Source organism: Strix aluco, chromosome 8 (assembly GCF_031877795.1).
Source record: "Strix aluco isolate bStrAlu1 chromosome 8, bStrAlu1.hap1, whole genome shotgun sequence".
In the NCBI taxonomy this organism is placed as follows: Eukaryota; Metazoa; Chordata; class Aves; order Strigiformes; family Strigidae; genus Strix; species Strix aluco.
This window is the reverse complement of record NC_133938.1, coordinates 14,026,521-14,045,225: the sequence shown is the minus strand read 5'-3', so window position 1 is coordinate 14,045,225 and position 18,705 is coordinate 14,026,521. Positions and strand designations below refer to the sequence as shown.

Sequence of the window (18,705 nt, the reverse complement as noted above, 5' to 3'; positions counted from 1 at the left end):
AGTGAAGAGAATATTGTAGTGAGTTTAGTAGGGTACAAATCCGAGACATTTTTGTATGTACTAAGGACTAGAAATCTAGACAATGGAGAAAATAGTGTTCCAAGCAGTCTGCAGCATAACCAATGGATGCTGTGTTGTCTACACCCTTTCTTTATTCAATCATAGCTAGAAGCTAAGCAGAACTTAGCTCTTCCCCCTCATATGTCCTGGGCAATTCAGTGCCTACACCTGAATATTGCTGAAGACCAGAACTTCTCTCAGCTGTTCCTGGGGATAGGATGAAACCATGGCAGACTCCTGTGCACTCAAAAGTTGTAGTGCTGTCTTTAAGCATAGGTCTAGGACAGCAAAATGATTGTAGTGCACCAAATCCATACAAAAATCAGGATCGGCTGTTAACACTGAAGGAAAAGTCAATAGGACCAGTAGCTACTGATGGAAATGATTCATCCCAAGCTCCTGTAGGAGTAGCAAGCTCAACGCTCCAGAAACATCTCCTTCCCTTCCTTGACACTGCTCCCCTTCTTTTGGCACACAGTAGAAAAGCCTTGACTTAGACATCTCCTTCCACACCTTTGGAGCACCAAAATCACCTACCCTGCTGAGAGACCTCAAGTGGACTTTGGCACTGCACTTCAAAAATGCAAGTTCCTCCACTCCAGTCTTAAACAACACTATAATCCTACCTACTTTTTCCAAATCTGTCCACATTTATATGAGCCTGGGAAAGTTCAAAACACCTGGTAATTCAACACAGCCAAAACAATTCTTGGAACTGGAAGGAACCTACTGGGGGATCACATCTTGTTTGCTGGTACTCCAGCAACTGTATCATATAACCCTGCTGTAAAACTGGGCTGTTTTCTGTCCCCATACTCTTCCGTTGCGCTGTTCCATTTGTGGTTAGAAATCTTTAGTGTTTCCAGACTGAAGGCAGTTCATGGCCACACAATACGCACGTATATTTTTGGCATGCAGTTGGTTAGCTTGAAGAACTCTTCTCTCCAAGATTTCCTCCATCCTAACATGCTACTTCGTTGTTTTTACTGTGCCAAAGAATGCAGGTTCTTCAGTTTGATCCTTAAAGATTCTTGTGATCACCTTATTCGGCCTTTTTTCTAAATCTGTCCAACGTTCAAACAAATGGGGAAAGCCCATACTGAGCACACTGTTGCAAATGAAAATCTTACCGTTAACCTGGATAACAACATTACCTCCCAGCTTCTCCTGGATTTCCTCCCTGTGACGCACACCACAGTCATTTTTTTCCTCAGATGCAGCCCTCTGGTGGCTTACGGTCATTCTATGAATGACTAAGTGCAACAAGGTATTTTTCATCCATCATCTCAAATGAAGAACTCTCAGTTACTGGTCCCTGAAGTTATGACCTTTCATTTTAAACAATTAAAATTCTATTAGACAAGTTTTAAAGGCCATCTTCTTGGACAATATTCCACTATTCTTTTTAGTCCTGTCATCTTTCCCAGTTTGTGTCATCAGCAACCTCATTAACCTAAGCTTATTCTTTGTGCCAAGGTTGTTGGTTTTTTTTTCTTTTAAAAAATTAAATCAGTCCCAAGATCAATTCTTGAGAAAGTCTTCTGGTAAACTCTCTAGCTCAATAGTTTGACGATTAGCACAACTCAAGAGAATAGATGTTTCCCTCTCAGGCAATGCTTTAGCTGCCTTGGACCTTATGGATCAAACCACAAATCTGAGCTGAGTTTCATGAATCTTTCCTTAGTGGCAATTCACTCCAGCTAAGAACCATGCCAAGAAAGTTGCACATTCAGTAGATAATACACAGTTCACTATGTTTGAACAGATAAGTAACATTAAACTTATATTCACTTATCTGTGATATTGAAAGGTAAGTATTACCTTATTCTTTACCAAATGAGAAAGCATTTGTACTGGTATCATGCTTATCTAGAGCTTCACCTCAATTCACAATGCTTCTGGTCCTGGAAAGAGGTTATTCTTGTAACTTCATAACATCTGTTTTGACCGTAGTTGGTCCCTTTCTGTCCTGGTTCACTTTATAGATAATGAAAACATATCAACCATGAAACAACATTCTGTTTTCTTAACATAGAAAGGACAAGGTCAACCTCTACTTTTGTAGTCCTACAATTAGAACCTGTTCAGTACCAAGATTCTTCATGCTAACGAGAAACATCCATTGGGCACTGCAGGTATTCTTACCAACAGAGCTGAAATTTCTGTCATTCTGTTGATCAGTTTCTGTATCCGATAATTAAAAATTTAGCTCACCTAGAGATACTTCAGAAAAGGCTTACTGGTTTCAAAACTTAAGCTCAGCAATTAAAATTATCAGTGAAAATACTCACTGGAAACAAAATCCACGTTGTGAAAATAAGGATGTTTCGAAAAGATGTGTGAAGGGTTTTGGTAGAGATTTCAATATTATGAATGCCTGGAGAATATGACTTGCAATGGATTTACCATGCTTGCTTTCCCATTTCAAGACAGAGAGAGTTTATATGTATGAAGTACAAATTGGTGCCTTTACTGGAAGAGTTGTCAAATGAAAGAATTAGACAAATAGTTGTTAGATCATCTGTGTTACAAGCACAACTTGTAACTGTAAGTCTGTCATTAAAAGTTTTTTCCACTAAACTAAAAGTTTTCCTCCCTGGCTTTTCACCATTCTGTAAACTTATTTCCTTATTAAAAGGACAAAGAAAAAGATTTGGGAATACTTAATAAAACAATCTTTTTAGTAAGCAGAAACTTGCATTCTTAGATGTTGCCAAGTATTGTGGTGCAATATGTTTCTCCAATTAGAGCTCATTTGAAATTCAAATATCTTATTTCTTTTATGTAGTTAATTAATGCAGTTCATGCTCCAAAAAGAAACATTAATAATAAAATATTTAACTATTCATCCCAAAAGAAGACAGGAAAAAACAAATCAATATAAAGCATAATTAGTAATAAAAATTTGAATATTATAGTGAATCTTGTTTTCATTCTCCCTGTCTTTGTGAAAAATTCAGACATGCAATGGCTAGAGAAACACAACAGAAAAGCTTTGGGGATCGTTGTTTGTAACCTTTAGGTTCAGACAAACCTACTTCACTCCAAAGAGAATAAAATTACAGTTAATTTCCAAAATAAAACACCCAGGCTTACAAAACTCATTGCCCATTGCCCATGCTACATCCAAGAGCCCACACTCCTAGTATACATTAACAGGGTAGGATAGTGGGTGCACCTTGGCAAACAGTCAAGGAACCATAGAAGCAGGTCTGCTGAGCAAAACTGTTGGGGCCGAGTACCCAACATCCACACTAATCCTGTGTCAGAGATTTGCTTTGAACTAGCTCTAGTCTGACCCATAGACTCAACCCCCCCTTTAGGAGCTGGAAAGGTTAGAAACTACACTATCCAGCCAGTGCTCTCCCATCTGTACTCCTTCATTTATACCCCACCCAGTCTGGTGGGTATGTTAGGAAACTGGCAAGAAGGAAGATAGGACCAGTTCCTTACATGTACCAACAATTATCCTCATAACTGCAATGGCACAGCACTTCATCCTATGCAAAGAAGTTCAATTTCCTTTTGTGATCCACTACCCTGTCTGCCTTGCTGTGAAATCCTGTGCTTTGCACATAGTTTCATCTATAAATTTCCAGAGACCACACTCAGCAAATATGACTATGATAGCAAGATTAAAGTACGTGAAACAAAGATTTGGGAAGGTTTGGATTTATTCCCATTGTCAGCCATGTTCGTGTGAGCTCTTGGAAAACTTCTACCTTATGCCACAAGCTGGGGTTACCTTTTGAGCTTTTGAATATCAGTTACTCTTTTTTCCCACAGTGATGATTTCCTAATAATTTACAAAGCATTCTTACTACATGGTGACTGTTTTGGCATGATTTTCAGACAAAAGATTTAACCAGATATCATCTTCCCTGTTACTCTTCAGCATCCTACATACTGGTCACTGCAGCAGAAGTACTGCAGTAATGACTAAAAGGTGGAACTGTCAGATACCCTTTAATTTCAAAGAAAAAGTAGACATTTATTTCTCCTTGGTTTTTACCTCTTTCAAATACTATATAGTAAAAATAAGTTTACAACAACTTGAAAATCTGTGTTAGTTCTCAGGGAACTGGGAGAACCCCACAGACTAATGATTCAAACTCAACAGCTACATTTTTCTGAAAGAGGTCTGACATGGCAATAGAGATTTAGGTAAGGACTGCCATTATTTAAAGAAAACTGAAAAAGGTGTTCACAACCTCTCTGTTTACAAGCAGCAAGAGCTGGGAGATAGAGCAGCCTAAACGCTTCAGGAAGTTGCTTCTGTTCAATCTACAGACCTTGTGTTGTTCTATTTAAAGCCAATTTCAATTAAAAAATATATATTTTCTTTATATTTATGCTGTCTCAATCTTTTTCTTCTTTCTAGTTGTCATTCCCTGAATCTCACACACTGAATATACCTTTTCTGAGGATAAAGTCTGTACTACAGGCTGCGTATTTCTTAATGAAAGACTGTTACTATTTACAAGTATCTTCCACAAACACTGAGGATTTTCCCTATCTTTGACTTCCAAGCCTGTAAATTTGTAAGGCAAAATGCCTTACAAATGTAGAGAGTCAGAGAATGGGAAAAGAAAACAATACTGATTATAAATTTCAGATTAAGCTCTTATTTCTAGAGTTGAGTTCTGAAGTTCATGGCAAACATGCATTTGATTTCCAAAGGGCAAATAGTCAACACCCTGACTTCTAATTGTTCTGAAAGATCTCCTGGCAGAAAGTAATATATCATTTTACTACAATATTCAGACTTTGGAACAGAAATTCTCAGAGCTGTTTTCATGAAAAACAATATGTAATTTGAAAAGTAGCAGAAGTTCACATTAAAAAGCAGAAAAAAAAAATCTACAATATGCTTTTTTGTCATCACAGACGGCACTTTAAAAACATTACACCCTGCTTTACATCTTGCCTGATAGCTTTTTCTTAAAATATTATAAAGAGGGCTTAACTTTAAGATTAATATTTCACCCTCGAATACAAAGAACAAGATTTTCAAAGCTTTATATTACATTTATCTAAAAAAATAATAAAAAGGAAATAGACAAATTGTGAACAAAATCATAGACAGAAATAAGAATATATGCATTATTCAAATCAAGGTGCAAAATCTGAATAGCAGGTTAGATTTTCCCAAATACACTGATTATATTAATAGCTATTTGAATAGCAACTGTATTATGAATAGGGTTAGACAAAATCAAATTTAACTGAAGCAACATCTGGCACACTAGAGGCATTGCAGAAGATATATCTGTAATTTGCAAAATTAGTTCCTTTAAAAGTGTGAAATATTCATCGCCCATCATATTTTTAAGATTATGAGCTCAGAACTTGATGAACACCAGATTTCATTAAATCCCCTTGTTGCATCTAAAGACTGTTGCTTACAGAGAAAAATAGTGGTGTGTTTTTCATCATCTTGAATTTAGCAGTAAGTCTGGAAGTAAAGGCACAAACAATTGCATATATCTGCCTGCGAATTGTGCACCAAATGATAAGAATAAGAAATCGGTTACTTTTAGAATAGCATTCAGGCTGAGTTACTACTTTCTCTCATTCCACCTCCAATTTTGAGAGGACTATTCACCAACATTCACCTCCACCTGCAACACACACTAACAAGATGTTTATAGTCCTACTCTGATCAGCACTTATATTAATTAGAACTAGTATTTCAAATGCATTTGGGAGATTTTTGTAGTTACATTTAATGACATTTTCACCCTACAAAGCATGCAAAGGCTTTAGTGTTATTACTGACTAGGTTTTAAAGGGATCTGCAGGCTGTATTTCATTAGTAAAACAACATTAATTTACTAGATTAATCCCACCACACAAGTATTTATCATACTTTATAAGGTTGTGCAATTTTCATGTGACATCTTATTCATGCATAGCTGGAAAATGCAAATAATCTATTAAATTGGGTAGTGGTACCATTATGTCTTATGTGCTGGAAATACCATATGTGTAAATGAGAACTCAGAAAAATTATTAAAATATATCAACATACTTTATTGCAGTAAATGCTAGTAAAATTACATCACTATTTAAATCTTAGTTGTGAAATAAACTCCACATTGATAGGCCACTATGACAAGAGACAGCTTTGTGCAGAATTAGAGCTTCGGAGATTATTTTTATCTTGCTATTTTATCAGTTTGAGACAAATTATCCTCTGAGAATAAATTGATTGAACAACATTAATATCTCAAAATAAAGTGAACAGCCAAAACACATGAGGGGTTATCTGCTACAGGTAACATTATGTATTATTTTATATACAGCTCCTCCATAGTACCTTTTTTTTTTTTCCTGTTTAAGCAGGAATTCTTAACTTTAATGTTAGTAACCAACATGCCACTGATTATAAAATCATGTACATAACCATTTCCACAAAGTTTGACATTTGAATTTGATATAAAACAATTAAAAACCAACAGGGAATTCTTGACATTTAATTTTTCTTTTTCACCTAAAAGAAGTTTAAAGAATAAATGAGAAGGCCCACAATACTTTAACTCTTCATTACCAAGAGTACGTTAGTTAAAGTAGCCCTGTGTAAGACAGAGCGTGCTCAACTGCAAGAGAAGATTGTGGGCAAAAATTTGCAATTATTAAATACAGAGAAGCACTATCCAATTTGTGCTCTCTGTCCTAAAATTACACTCCTTTTTCAAAAGAATACATCCTCATGACCCCAGTTGAGCAATGGGATGTATAAAATTTAACCACCTCCTTACAAAGTTTATTTTATTTTCAAGTTTTACTAAAGTTCAGATTTTTGTGTAAGATTATGTATTTTTACTTCTCATAACTTGAGAATTGTGTAAAGTTTTGTATCTCCATGTATTTCGACATACAGAAATTAATAATGATCACACCTGTTTGAAGATATAGATTTCATCCCACACTGGTGATATGAGACACTAGTATAATTAAGAGAAATTTTGACACCTTTGAACTTCTTAAATACAATGAAATGTATGACCTCCATGCCACTCTGTACTACTCATTTCATAAAACAAAATATATTATGTAAAAGCTTGTCCTTAAATGAAAGATATAAGAGCAAAATATTCACAACAGCATTTATAAAATGGACATTATCCCCACTGAAAGACCGCTCAACAATATTTATAAGACTTCATGCAATATTTCATAACTAGAAAAAAAAAAAATCACTTATTGTAACACGTGCAAAAGACTGAAGTGGAGTTTAGGAGCCTTCTTAAATAACACAGTAAAGAGAATGAGGACCTGTTCTCTCAAGATACTTCAAAGTGTCATAGTTTTAGACCAAAAAAAATCATTGACATAGAACATGTAAAATTATTGGCATAGTCTTTATTTTAAAAGAGATCTCTCCAAGACAGTGAAAGACATTTTTCTCAGAAGAAAAGTAAATAGGTAGTGATTGAGAAAAAACTTTTGTAATACCTATTATTTTACACGCTTACGCAAAGAACACCTTCCCAGGTCAGGCCCCACATTCTTGTTCAATTTCATTTTCAAGGACACTCATGACGTGTTATTTGGCTATAATAATCACTTGAAAGTAGCTTTTTCTAAACAAATGAGCAAATATCTGTCTTGATTAAAACGAAGCACAGTAAAAACTGATAAAGAATCTAGTTATGAGTAAAAACAAAACTTACTGCATTGCTTTTCTCTAAATACAAAGTGAACAGGAGGATAAATGCAGGCATAGCAGATGTGTTAAAATTTTTAATAATCTGAGATTTATTAGTAAAATATTCTCAGTTAAAATAAATGTTTATGTACAATATAATTGCAAATACTAACATCTAAAATTAGTTTAATGTATTTTTCAGGGTTTAGGCATGCATTTTCATCCAAACTGCGATTGTTTGTGACTTTACAATAATATCTTCCAGGTTTGAACACCAATGTCTCTCCTATGTTGCCATGTTGAAGAAAAGCAGATAAGAGGGGAACTCTGTAGGATCTCAGCAAATCATTTAGCATATGCAAAGATCAAATAAGCACTTTGTCATACACTATAGTCTCCAGTGCCAGATCACAGATACTATACAAATATATGAATAGCAATCAAAATTAACACTCTTTATTCCTATGCAGTTCCTATTGCAATAATATGGCATCTGAATAACAGCAGCAGATTCCTGGTTTAAGCATTTCTACCACACTTACTCATCTCAGTAATACCCAGACAGCATGCATTACAACCCAAATGAAAGCAAGCCTTTTTAATTCAAAGATCTTAGTTCTCTTGTTTCAGAGGAATTTTTTTTTTTTTCCTGAACTCAGGGTCTTCAGAAACAGGGTAGCTTCTTTCCAGGTCTGTCTACAGAAAAGACTACACCCAGGCCAGACTGTAAGAAAACCTAAGGTTTTATGTTTTCCACAGCTCTTTGTGTATGTGAACACATAAGGACAACAGAAGACCACAGGACTGCAGTGTGTAGCTAGGTAGTTTTTCAACAAGTTTATAAATATTTCTATAAGAAGAGATAAAATAATCCAAACTCTTTGTTGCATATGTCTAACATTCCTCAGAATATTGATATCAAAGTGTATGGACAATAAAAAAATCCTATTTTTCATAAAATGTCTGTATAAATATATCTCCTTGATGCACTCCTCAGTGATTTCTACATTTAAATTAAATGTTTGTTTTAAATGTGCAGTTGTCAGAACTTCGGGTTTATCTTCATATTTCTAGTACAAACCTTCCTTTGCAAAAGAAAGTCTCAGATAAGAATACTTATATAGAGCACCCTGGATTCATATCAATAAAAGTATTAAAATTCTGATATATGTATTTGAAAATAATTTTGTATTTTCAAATAGGTATTGATAAACTGCATAGTTCTCATTCCAGTCGTCCTTGCTTAGCATCACCTATTGCACCCCACACATCAAAGACAAACTCATCTGGAAATGCAAAGTCTCCAAGAGTTTCATCCAATGCCACTGCAAATTCATCTGGGTTTTTCTTGTCTCTTCCAGCTTCCACCATTGTTGCAGCTAAAAAGTAAAAAGATAATGCCATTATCATGAAAGTGACAGCTATGTATATGGCTAAGATAGTTTTTTAATGTCTATTTTCAAAACCAGTAAGGTCATCTTAGGGAGATTTAAAGCTTACCTACTGAATTTAGGACTCAATAGGAATTACATACTTAAATCTCCCCACACCAGCCACATTCTGCTCTGTTAAACAGGAGCACTTCCTTGAAGTGCTCATTACATATTCTTCTGTTTGTTTGGCAGAGGTTTAATTTTTAATTCAACAAACCTTCATTCTAATCTTATTAAATTATAGACTGTATTCATTACTGAAGGCACATGAAGCATGGATCTAAAAACAAGGTTAAGCACTATTCTGCAATAACAAAACCCACGCCAGTTCATCATCAACTTCAGTGAGTTTGATATGAGCTTGCTGATCTAAATCAGAAGATCAAAAGGCAAACCTGGGTGTTTTTCTCCTCTAAACAATGAAGAAAAGATCTCAACAAATCAGAGTTTAAACTGGTCAAGTTTTTCACAGAAAGCCAACAAGGGTTTGAATATGGAAAACAGCATACAGTCAGCATAATAGATATACACAACCAAGCTAGTATGGGTTTGCTAGCAACAACCCATGTCTTATGAGTTTAAACGTTGAGCATGACCTGCATTTAGAAAGGAGTAATGACAAATGCGCCTAGAGAAAACACTTGAATACCCTACTTCAGGAAACAAGAATTCAAATAGTAGGCTCAAATAACGTGTTGTGTGAAATACAGAGAAAATTAAAATCTATTTTGTTAGGTATTGGACACAGTATACTTGCAACTGCCTGAAAGAAGTTGTGCTCTCGAGAAACTACCACATGACCTCAATCAGATTTGCTTAATTTTCCATCTTAATTTTATTTAATTTTAATTAACTTTAGCTTTATTTTTTAACCCAAAAACCACCTCAAGGTAGTAAAGAGACCGAGGCATTTATTGTTAGCCATATTATTCTTCTGCTTGGATCTACATTTTTTTTCCATACCATCCAAACTAAAGAGTAACTAATTTCAGTGCATGAGTTTGCTTCAGTTATTATTACATTCAGCTCTGAAAAGCAAATCTTTAATTTCTAGCACCCTCAAGGCTGAGAAGGTTTGTGCTTATGCAACTAGAAAGTGAAAAAGATCAGTTATCCCTGGAAGCCTCAGCCAGGTGGTTCAAAACTGTGCAAAAGCAAGGGAAAGGCCTTGTTGCTGCGCACAATAAACTGGAGCCACCAAAGACTAGGAACATCTTGTATCCAGGAATTTAAAGCAGAGAGGTCTGATACAACAGAAGCCGACTGTGATATCTTGTGTACCCATGCTGTCCGGCATTTTCTCTTATTTAACACTTGGTATCAGAATTTATTCAGTTTTAGACTTTAGTTTGGAAATGGCTACACTACTCTGGGGTTGCTGCTTAGGACTCAGTCCTTAGCTGCTATGCTCATCCCTCACCTTTAGCCACTGCACAGTTTCTCAGATTCTGGGACAAATTACATGTCTATCACAAACAACAATGGATGCTGCCAACCTAGGGATATTAGAGCAAAACAAAACTCTGAGGGCTCAAACCTCTCTCAGTCATGGCACCTGCACCTCCCTGAAGGACAAAGTGTGTCAGCACAGGAGTATCTCCTGGTTAAGCTAGGCCAGAAGAATTACTGGCAGACTATCATGGTTTGAGGAAAGCAGAAGATGCTGTAAAACAGACTCAGCACAAACAGCACTGCTGTTTTCTGAGCTGTATCTCTGCTTCACAGTCTCTGTTCATATTGACAAGAAATTATGGTATTGTACAACAGATGAAACCCTCAAAGTCTGCTTCATTCTGTGATTACTTTAGACACCTGCCTCAAACTGCAAGATGTCCTCTATCTTTTGTTATACATCAAGTAACCACCACTGTCTTCTTGAGCATATCAAACTCAAGTGTCACACTGAAGGGTTTGATACCTTCTAGCCTTTTCTCATAGGAATATCCAAGTGGAAAACATATTACAGCACCTGAGAAAGGGAAGGAAATTCTAAGCCACTGAAGACCATCTTGACTGTGACAGTCTGCTGTGTACTGCAGGCACGGTGTTGTATCGACATAGCAAAATGTCTCTGCTAAAAAGGAAAATAAACTTCCCCTGCTCTGAAGTTTTATTAAATGTATTTAATATTATTTTGTTGACCTGAAACTCAGCTCAAGTTTATTGACAGTTATGAACTTCTGGCAAACAGTGTTTGCTGTTATGCAACTTCTAACAAGCTGTGAGCAAACCCGAGCCATATTCCACAATGGACATCAGCAACAGTAATTCTGAAGAAATTTGATGTTTGGGTTTTAACTATGTTCAGACGTGAGGCTCCAAACAGAATCACAGTGTGCCAAACGACACAAAACAGTCCAAGGAAAATTTACATAGATCTTGACAAACAAACTGTTGTGATTGAGACAGTTCAAGTGTAACCCAGCTTCCCAGGCACCGCTAGTGGTTCTCAAAGACTCTCAAGACCTGTTTCCCTGCCAGAAGAAACCCTGTCCCTGTTGCATTGATTCTTTCTGTGTCCCCTGTGAAGTTCCTGGGACACTGACTTGGAGGAATCTGGATGGGAAACAGACATTAAAGTGGGAACTCTTGTTCTTGACAAGCAGAAGACAAGTATTTGTCCTATCAACACCATCCTATATCCCCTGACACCATGGCAGAAGAAGGTACTTACAGAGGAGCAACTCTGGAGGTAATGAGGTGAAGGGTATGAACCAGGATATGAAGTTACTCTATACAGACACTGGGAGAGGGTTGAAGGCAGAAGAACTGTGCAAAGTGACACAAGAGCAAACGTGTCTAGTTACTTAAGATGTTAAAAAAAAGGTGCCATCAAGAGAGTAAGGACCTAGACAAGTGTTCCAGCAGAAAGAGTGGGAGCAAGGAATTTAGCCAGTTTTAAGACAAATTAGTCAAGATATATGAAAGAGCCATATGACACAGACTGCAGCGATAAAACAAAACAACACAGCATTATATTACAGTCCAATCACCCTAGTTGAAACCTCAGCATTACACAGTAATAAACTCCATCATCAACAGAAAACGTTACTTCAAACACAATTTTCTTTAAAGATTGAGCTTCCCAAATTATGAAGTAGAACCCTAAAAAGAGTTTATTATAGATTTACCAAATTTGAAAATAAAATCCAGTAAACTTAGATAATCAAGACAACTTTCATCCCAGCCAAGCAGGAGTCAGAATGTTACAGCTGTGCAAAAGCAGCAGCCTCAAATAAAAGTGTTTTCATCTGTACTGGGCAACTGTAATCAGCACTTCCAGGGTACATTTAATGCACTACATTTATTAAAGCACACTCCCCTTACGAGATTCACCCGATGTAATGAAATAAGCTTCTGTGGAGAGATCGCAGGATTGTCACTGCCGGCGTGTACGTTTTCGATAGCTTCGTGCTGACCTCTAGTGTCAGCAGAGTTGTATTACCGCACAGCAAATCCTGATGCAAGATGCAAGGCATCCATCCTTCCTGATTTTCTCACACAAATCGTACCACCGATATGTACAAATGTGAAAACCTGAACCCTGCTTCACTCCTTTCATACATACAGCCACACTAAAGCTGACCAGTCTTCTCTATCGCCCAGTGTACATACTCTTATTTCCCCAGGCAGTTAACACCACCATGGGATGGCATCCCCCTGGGCTGCACAGCTGTGCAGAACATGCATGTTTACACAGTGATATTTGCAATGCGTAATTCCCAAGGCAAATCAAAGACTACTGATTGCCAAGGCATTTAGGAGATACTTGCCAACTTGAAGAAAACTTTACTGGTTCTCAGAGGGTGACAGCTCCGTGCCAAATTGCCTCCGCTCCCCTCCCTTTTCCCCACTGCCTCTTGTAACAGCTGCACAGTAAGTGATTACAGGAATTTTATTCTAACAGAACATCTTTCCACATGCCAGATAGCCCCAATTGTTTTCACAGTTTATTATTTTTAAAAAAATCTCACTTCAGGCAATGCTCATACCTGAGAAATTTTTTACATAAAATGTGAAAAGTTCAGTAAACTTAAATGTGATGAAAGGAATTAGAAGTCTTCTCAAATTTAACTGAGAAGCTCAATATCAGGCTTCCCAGAATGTGAACAAAGAAGTATGTTGGCTTTTTAAACCTAGTCACTTTAAAATAACTTCAAACATGTTTCACAAAATCCTTATTTTCACTTTTGATAGACACATGCAGCACAAGCCATGAAAGCTACAATCTGCCTGCCACTACTACCCACCTTACACAGTGGTTTTGCTACCTATATCCAATCCTGTAACTTCTAAAAAGAACTCTTTCATAAGAACAGAAATTTCAGTATTTGTTTAGCTGTAATGCTATCAGAAGCTTTGCCTTCATCAAAAGGCAACAAATATTATTATTCTGGCCTGATACTTTAAAAGAGCTAAAATTCACATTCAGATTCCTTATGACATGACAGAAAATGAAGCGTGTCATTGTAGTTCCCAATGTTTAACATGACTTGGTTTTAGTTTCATGTTGAACATTGTCAGATCCAGCACTCAAGGAGCCATTAGAAATAATCTTTCTTCTTGTTTCTTTTTATCAAGTACTAATTCTTCTTGAAGTGGGGAAGTTTTCTTGTTTAACCAGACTTGCTACTTTTTCCTTCTTCACAACCTCCCATTATTCTCTCAGAGTAAATAAACAGTCATAAACAATATACCCCAGCATATATACAATAAAATCCTTTGGGAAAGGAAGTCTGGTGACAAAAGGCGCAGAAAACAACAGATTCAGGGAGAGTATCACTTTAGCCAAAGCATTTCAAGATAAAAACATCCATCCAATATTCCTGGGTTGGATTAGTGACCCAAGAGAAGAAGCTTGGATGACAAAAAGTTTAAACCTGTTAGGGCATTTTGACTAGAGGGTAAGTTTGAAAAATAAAGTCAAGAGTGGAGAAGCAGATTTGAAATTCTTCTAAACAGAGATAGAGAATATGCCAAAATATGTAATCTCTGGCAGTATTATAGGGAACAACAAAAAGGAAATAATCATCCAAAAGCATAAAAATAGAACAAAATAGGACAAAATATCAGTGGATGAAGAGCTGGCCAAAAGATGCTGAAAGAAAAAAGTTGGACAGGAAGCCCTTTTGGTCATCATTTTACCATCAGTAGCATTCTGGGACTGGATCCCATAGATCCAGGCTTCCTCCACCCAGAATCTTTGGGATCAAATACAGTCTATAACAATTCAAGCCTCATTGATTTTAAAAATAAATGCCACCAGTATTGTTTACTAACACTGCTTCCTGAGTCCCTCTTATTAATCAACTGTTCACATTCCTTTACCAGAAAGCACTGACAGGATTTAAAATAACCTGAATTATCTCTCAATGGTGCATTTATGTTTTAAAGAAGGCTGAAGTCAAGCCTCGGCCCAGTTTCTAATGTGCCCATAAAACAGCTGAGTAATATGTTTCCAGAGCCAAGTGTCCCTTCTGCAGATTAAGTCTGGTTTTCAGTAAAACAGAGTAAAGAGGTAAAAAGATAAAAGTGCATTCAAAAGCCAGGTATGTAAATCTCAACAGCATTTAGATCTCTGAAAATAAAAAAGGGTGCCAAAAAAAAAAAAAAAGTGTACACATTTCCATTAAATGATTTCCAAGCATTTTGCTCCAACTTAGCGATTTGTGTGTAGATTTAGTCAGCCATTCTTGAAACTGTCAAGATACTTAACTATGCAAAAATTAAGGGCTTTATCTCACCTTAATTCTGTCTGTAATTTTACATTATTTTTTCTTTCCTTTCTTTCTAACTTCTGGCTTAGAACTGGGGCACTGTTTTAGAATTCAATCACACCATGGAAGTGTCATTTTAATGGAGATGAAAGAGCAATATTAACTGACATCCAAAGCTTCTGACAAACAGAATTGCATGGGAGTGAGCAATGATTGAGATCTTAATCACTTGTCGGCTGTCGCATTGTGATGACTTGCATTTTCAACTAATCTGGCTTGAGTAATGAGTGAAATTTCTAGCTGAGTGGTGACTGGCATTCTCTGAATGAATCCTTTCCTCATATTTCATTTTCATGGGTGACTGATCACAGCCAGTATATGAAAAACTGACATGTGTTAATTGAACAGATTTGTGACAGGTGATTAGCTCTCCTTTCCTAAAGAGTCCTAGAGCTGTTTAATTGTATAAAAATGATAAAACTTTTTTTGTCATCACCATTGGTCCTTGACTCTAAGATTTCAGCTTTAGGAAATGGCTTCAAAGGTGCAAACTAAAGCTACATGAACCCTGTAGTCTCTGATTCCTGACAGTTTCTCTTTGTTTCACTGCCTTTTGGGGAGGAAGAGAAGGAAGAGGTGAAGGGCAAAACAACCTGGTTGGGAAGAAGAGTGTCTCTGAGGATAAAGACCTCTTCCTTCTTTGAGTATTTTTTTAAGGCACTCTTTGAAACTTTCCAAACTACATACTGAAAGATGAAGGACATTAGATCTTTTTGAAAAAAAAAATAATCAAGGAATTCATGGGAAAACTCTACCAGGTGCTTGGCAATCAGCTCAGCCACATATGCTGAAAGCTGAACTCCTCAGTCTACTGTACAAGAGTCATCCCGTTACAGTACTGAGAGTCAAAAACCCAGGGAACACCAGTTGCCACAGGAACTTACTTCCCTGACACAGAGCAGAGCATAGCACACCTCAACATCTCAAGAAACAATGCTCTAGTCTAGGATCTCAGAGTTCTGGACTATGGACACCAAAACCAGAAGATCTATAGCAGCTTATTCCTGCAGAGCCAGGAGCCTCGGGACCTTGGAGGTAACCTGCAAGGACAGAAGCCTCCAGAAGTCCGGCCTGAGCCGGGACTGCAACAGCTGCAGGACAAAAACAGCTCCCAGAGGGATGGCTGGCACAAGACTTGGAGCTTTGAAGCCCGAGCCAGAGACAGACTGAGCAGCGGAGCCTGCAGGAGAGCAACAGGACATGGGATCCTCCTTAACCTAAACAGAGGGTCAGCACCACAAAGGGCTCCCATGAGCATATTACATGGCAGGAGCATCACATATTGAGAGCTGCTGGGAACAGAATTTCCGAGAATTTTTAGTTTTCTGGAAATTGGAAAGTTTAGATAAGTTTAGATAACTACAGAACAGAACTCACAAGTTTTGGGCAGCTCCGCTCTCTCTTCTATGCCTTGAAGCCTACCCACAATTTTTCCTCTGAGAAAACTAGTGGAAGCTGCCAATCAGATACTTGCTGGTAGGAGCAGCCAACAAAGGACTTTTAGCTATTCAGATAATCACCTATTGTTCTCATTCCTCTGTGCTAACTGCTGCCTGTCCAACCCTCCTGCTTTGCCCTTAGCTTCATGCCAGACCTATTTTCTCTTCTGCTTTGCCTCCTCCACTTCTCTCTCTGAAAAGCTTTCTTTTCAAGTTCGCTTTCCTTTTAGCTTATCCTTTACTAATCCTTGGCTGACTTTTTCAGGTATTACCATAATGATAAACACCTTCCTCTTTGTCTCAGTATTAGCAGTTCCACAAGACAGTATGAGGACTACACAAGCCACAGCTGGCTACAGTGGCACTTATTCAGCTAGACTGCAGCTTCTTCCCATACAAACAGAAGCTCCTATTTAGTTGTTGTCAGACTAACAGAGAAGCAACAGCTGCAAGGACAAGTTTGGTGCAGTTGTAAGGAACTTATGACACTGGGCTTGGATAGTTTCTTTCATTACAAACTGATGATTGCGATAGCTAGTAAATATTCTGGAAAATTTTCCATGTTCTTCAGAGCACAGGCTTTAGAGAATTTGATACATTTGTGCAATTACTCGTCAGTTCCCTTGCTAAACACTTGCCCTTTCACTGATGATCTCAGATTGAAACTTTAGTGATCAACTTTGATGTTTCTAAGCCAAAGGGCAAAAGAGAAAAAAAGCAAACAGACATGCTTAGCCTTAACAATCCTTAAATGTGGTACACACAAGCTCCACTAGAAAATATATGCCAGAAAAAAATACAGTGATGACAGTTAATGGCAAACAACTAAATAATTCATGCAATAGTATATAGATAATGTGCAGGAAGAATAGAGGATTAATTAATTACATCATAACACTTGTAGTGAGAGATGCTTTCATTTATCAGACACACACATTTGCAGAAATACAGGCAAGTTTTTGAGACTGCACGCTGGACAAATTTTGCTTCGCTTACATCCAGAGACTAAAGTACTCAATAAATTGTAGACTACAGAAAATGAGAGATTATTTATCTTGTAGTAATGTACCTGTTAAAAACTCACCTAATTCAATATCTCTTATCCCCATGTATGTTTCAAGAAGCTCATCCACTTTTTTAATTGCTTTTTCTTCAACTTCAGTTGGCTTTGTTGAAATAAAAGGAGAAAAAGAGCAAAAGTATGATATATCCATGTAGATTTCAAAATAACCAGCAATTAGCCACTGATTATCCTCCCATCCTAGACACCTGGACTTACAAAACATACAAAAAAACCATATTATTCCACTCTCTTTCCCTCTTCTCACAAACCTGAACCTTCCTCCTAACATCAAGCCGCACAGCTCTCACATTCAAACTAAACAGGGGCCTTACATCTCCTGCCAATACAGATTTTCATCAAATCCTCATCATCTTTAGAGGAACCCAGAATAAATAATATTTCTTCTTCCTAATCCTGCTTTTACACATATTCATGTCAACTTACGTTATTAGCCTCTCCTAACAACAACCCTTACACCAGCCCAGTACACTTTGCAGTGTCAGACACAGAATCAACTCTTCGCCTGTTCCCCTGCTTTTTTTCCCCCACTTTCCTCTTTTCAACACTCCTTGGTCTAATCTACCTTAAATTCATCCATGTAATCCATAATATCTAAATATAGGCTCTCTGTTTCCAGATTCCTCAGCCCTAGTCTGCTAGACTATCCCTGCTAGTCTTTAACTTTTTATAAGCATTTCTTCCTGCAGAAGGCAGTCTTCTTAAGTCCCACAAGCTTTGTAACATCCAGATTTTTCCTTCCTACTTTACCTTATCAACCTTGTGGAAGAATAAATCAGATGTTAAATGATTAAACTATTGAAAGACCCCAAGACAACCATACCATTTCCTCCACAGTAGCAGGGCCTTTGGTCCTCAGCCGAAGTGTTTCTCTCCCTCTGGAGATTTTCGCCTCTGGCAGAGTTACGCCTTTGGACCTTGGTTCCAGCTTTTCTAAAGACAGAACAAACAACAACAACAACAAAAAGAAAATAATACCAAACAAAACTAAGTATATGGTTCATCAGAATATGATGTATCCTGCTTTGACTATTACATTACCCTCACTTTTTTTTTTCTAATCAATATCTAGACATATATAAAAATTAATTATAAATTAACTGTATTATAAGTATAGCTTTGCTGACAGGTTCTTGTCTTCAGACTTTGATATCTGCTTGACTGCACTGAAGCTAGAACTTCCAATGACCAATCCTTCTATGCAGGCCTACTGCATTCAACTTTGTATATGCACTCTGTGTAATTTTATTTCCCTATTCTACAG

At 37.1% G+C, this 18,705-nt stretch overlaps 1 protein-coding gene across 1 annotated transcript in view; it reads right to left on the bottom strand.

The window, feature by feature from the left end:
- Positions 1 to 6,069: 6,069 nt before the first annotated feature.
- Positions 6,070 to 18,705, bottom strand: part of GIPC2 (GIPC PDZ domain containing family member 2) — a 29,015-nt gene continuing 16,379 nt past the window's right edge. The window contains exons 5-7 of the mRNA XM_074832347.1: positions 18,265 to 18,374; positions 17,445 to 17,526; positions 6,070 to 9,090 (exon numbers count right to left, since the gene is read on the bottom strand). Of these exons, the coding sequence (XP_074688448.1) occupies positions 8,936 to 9,090; positions 17,445 to 17,526; positions 18,265 to 18,374 (347 nt within the window). The 3' untranslated portion in view covers positions 6,070 to 8,935. The remainder of the gene's footprint in view (positions 9,091 to 17,444; positions 17,527 to 18,264; positions 18,375 to 18,705) is intronic.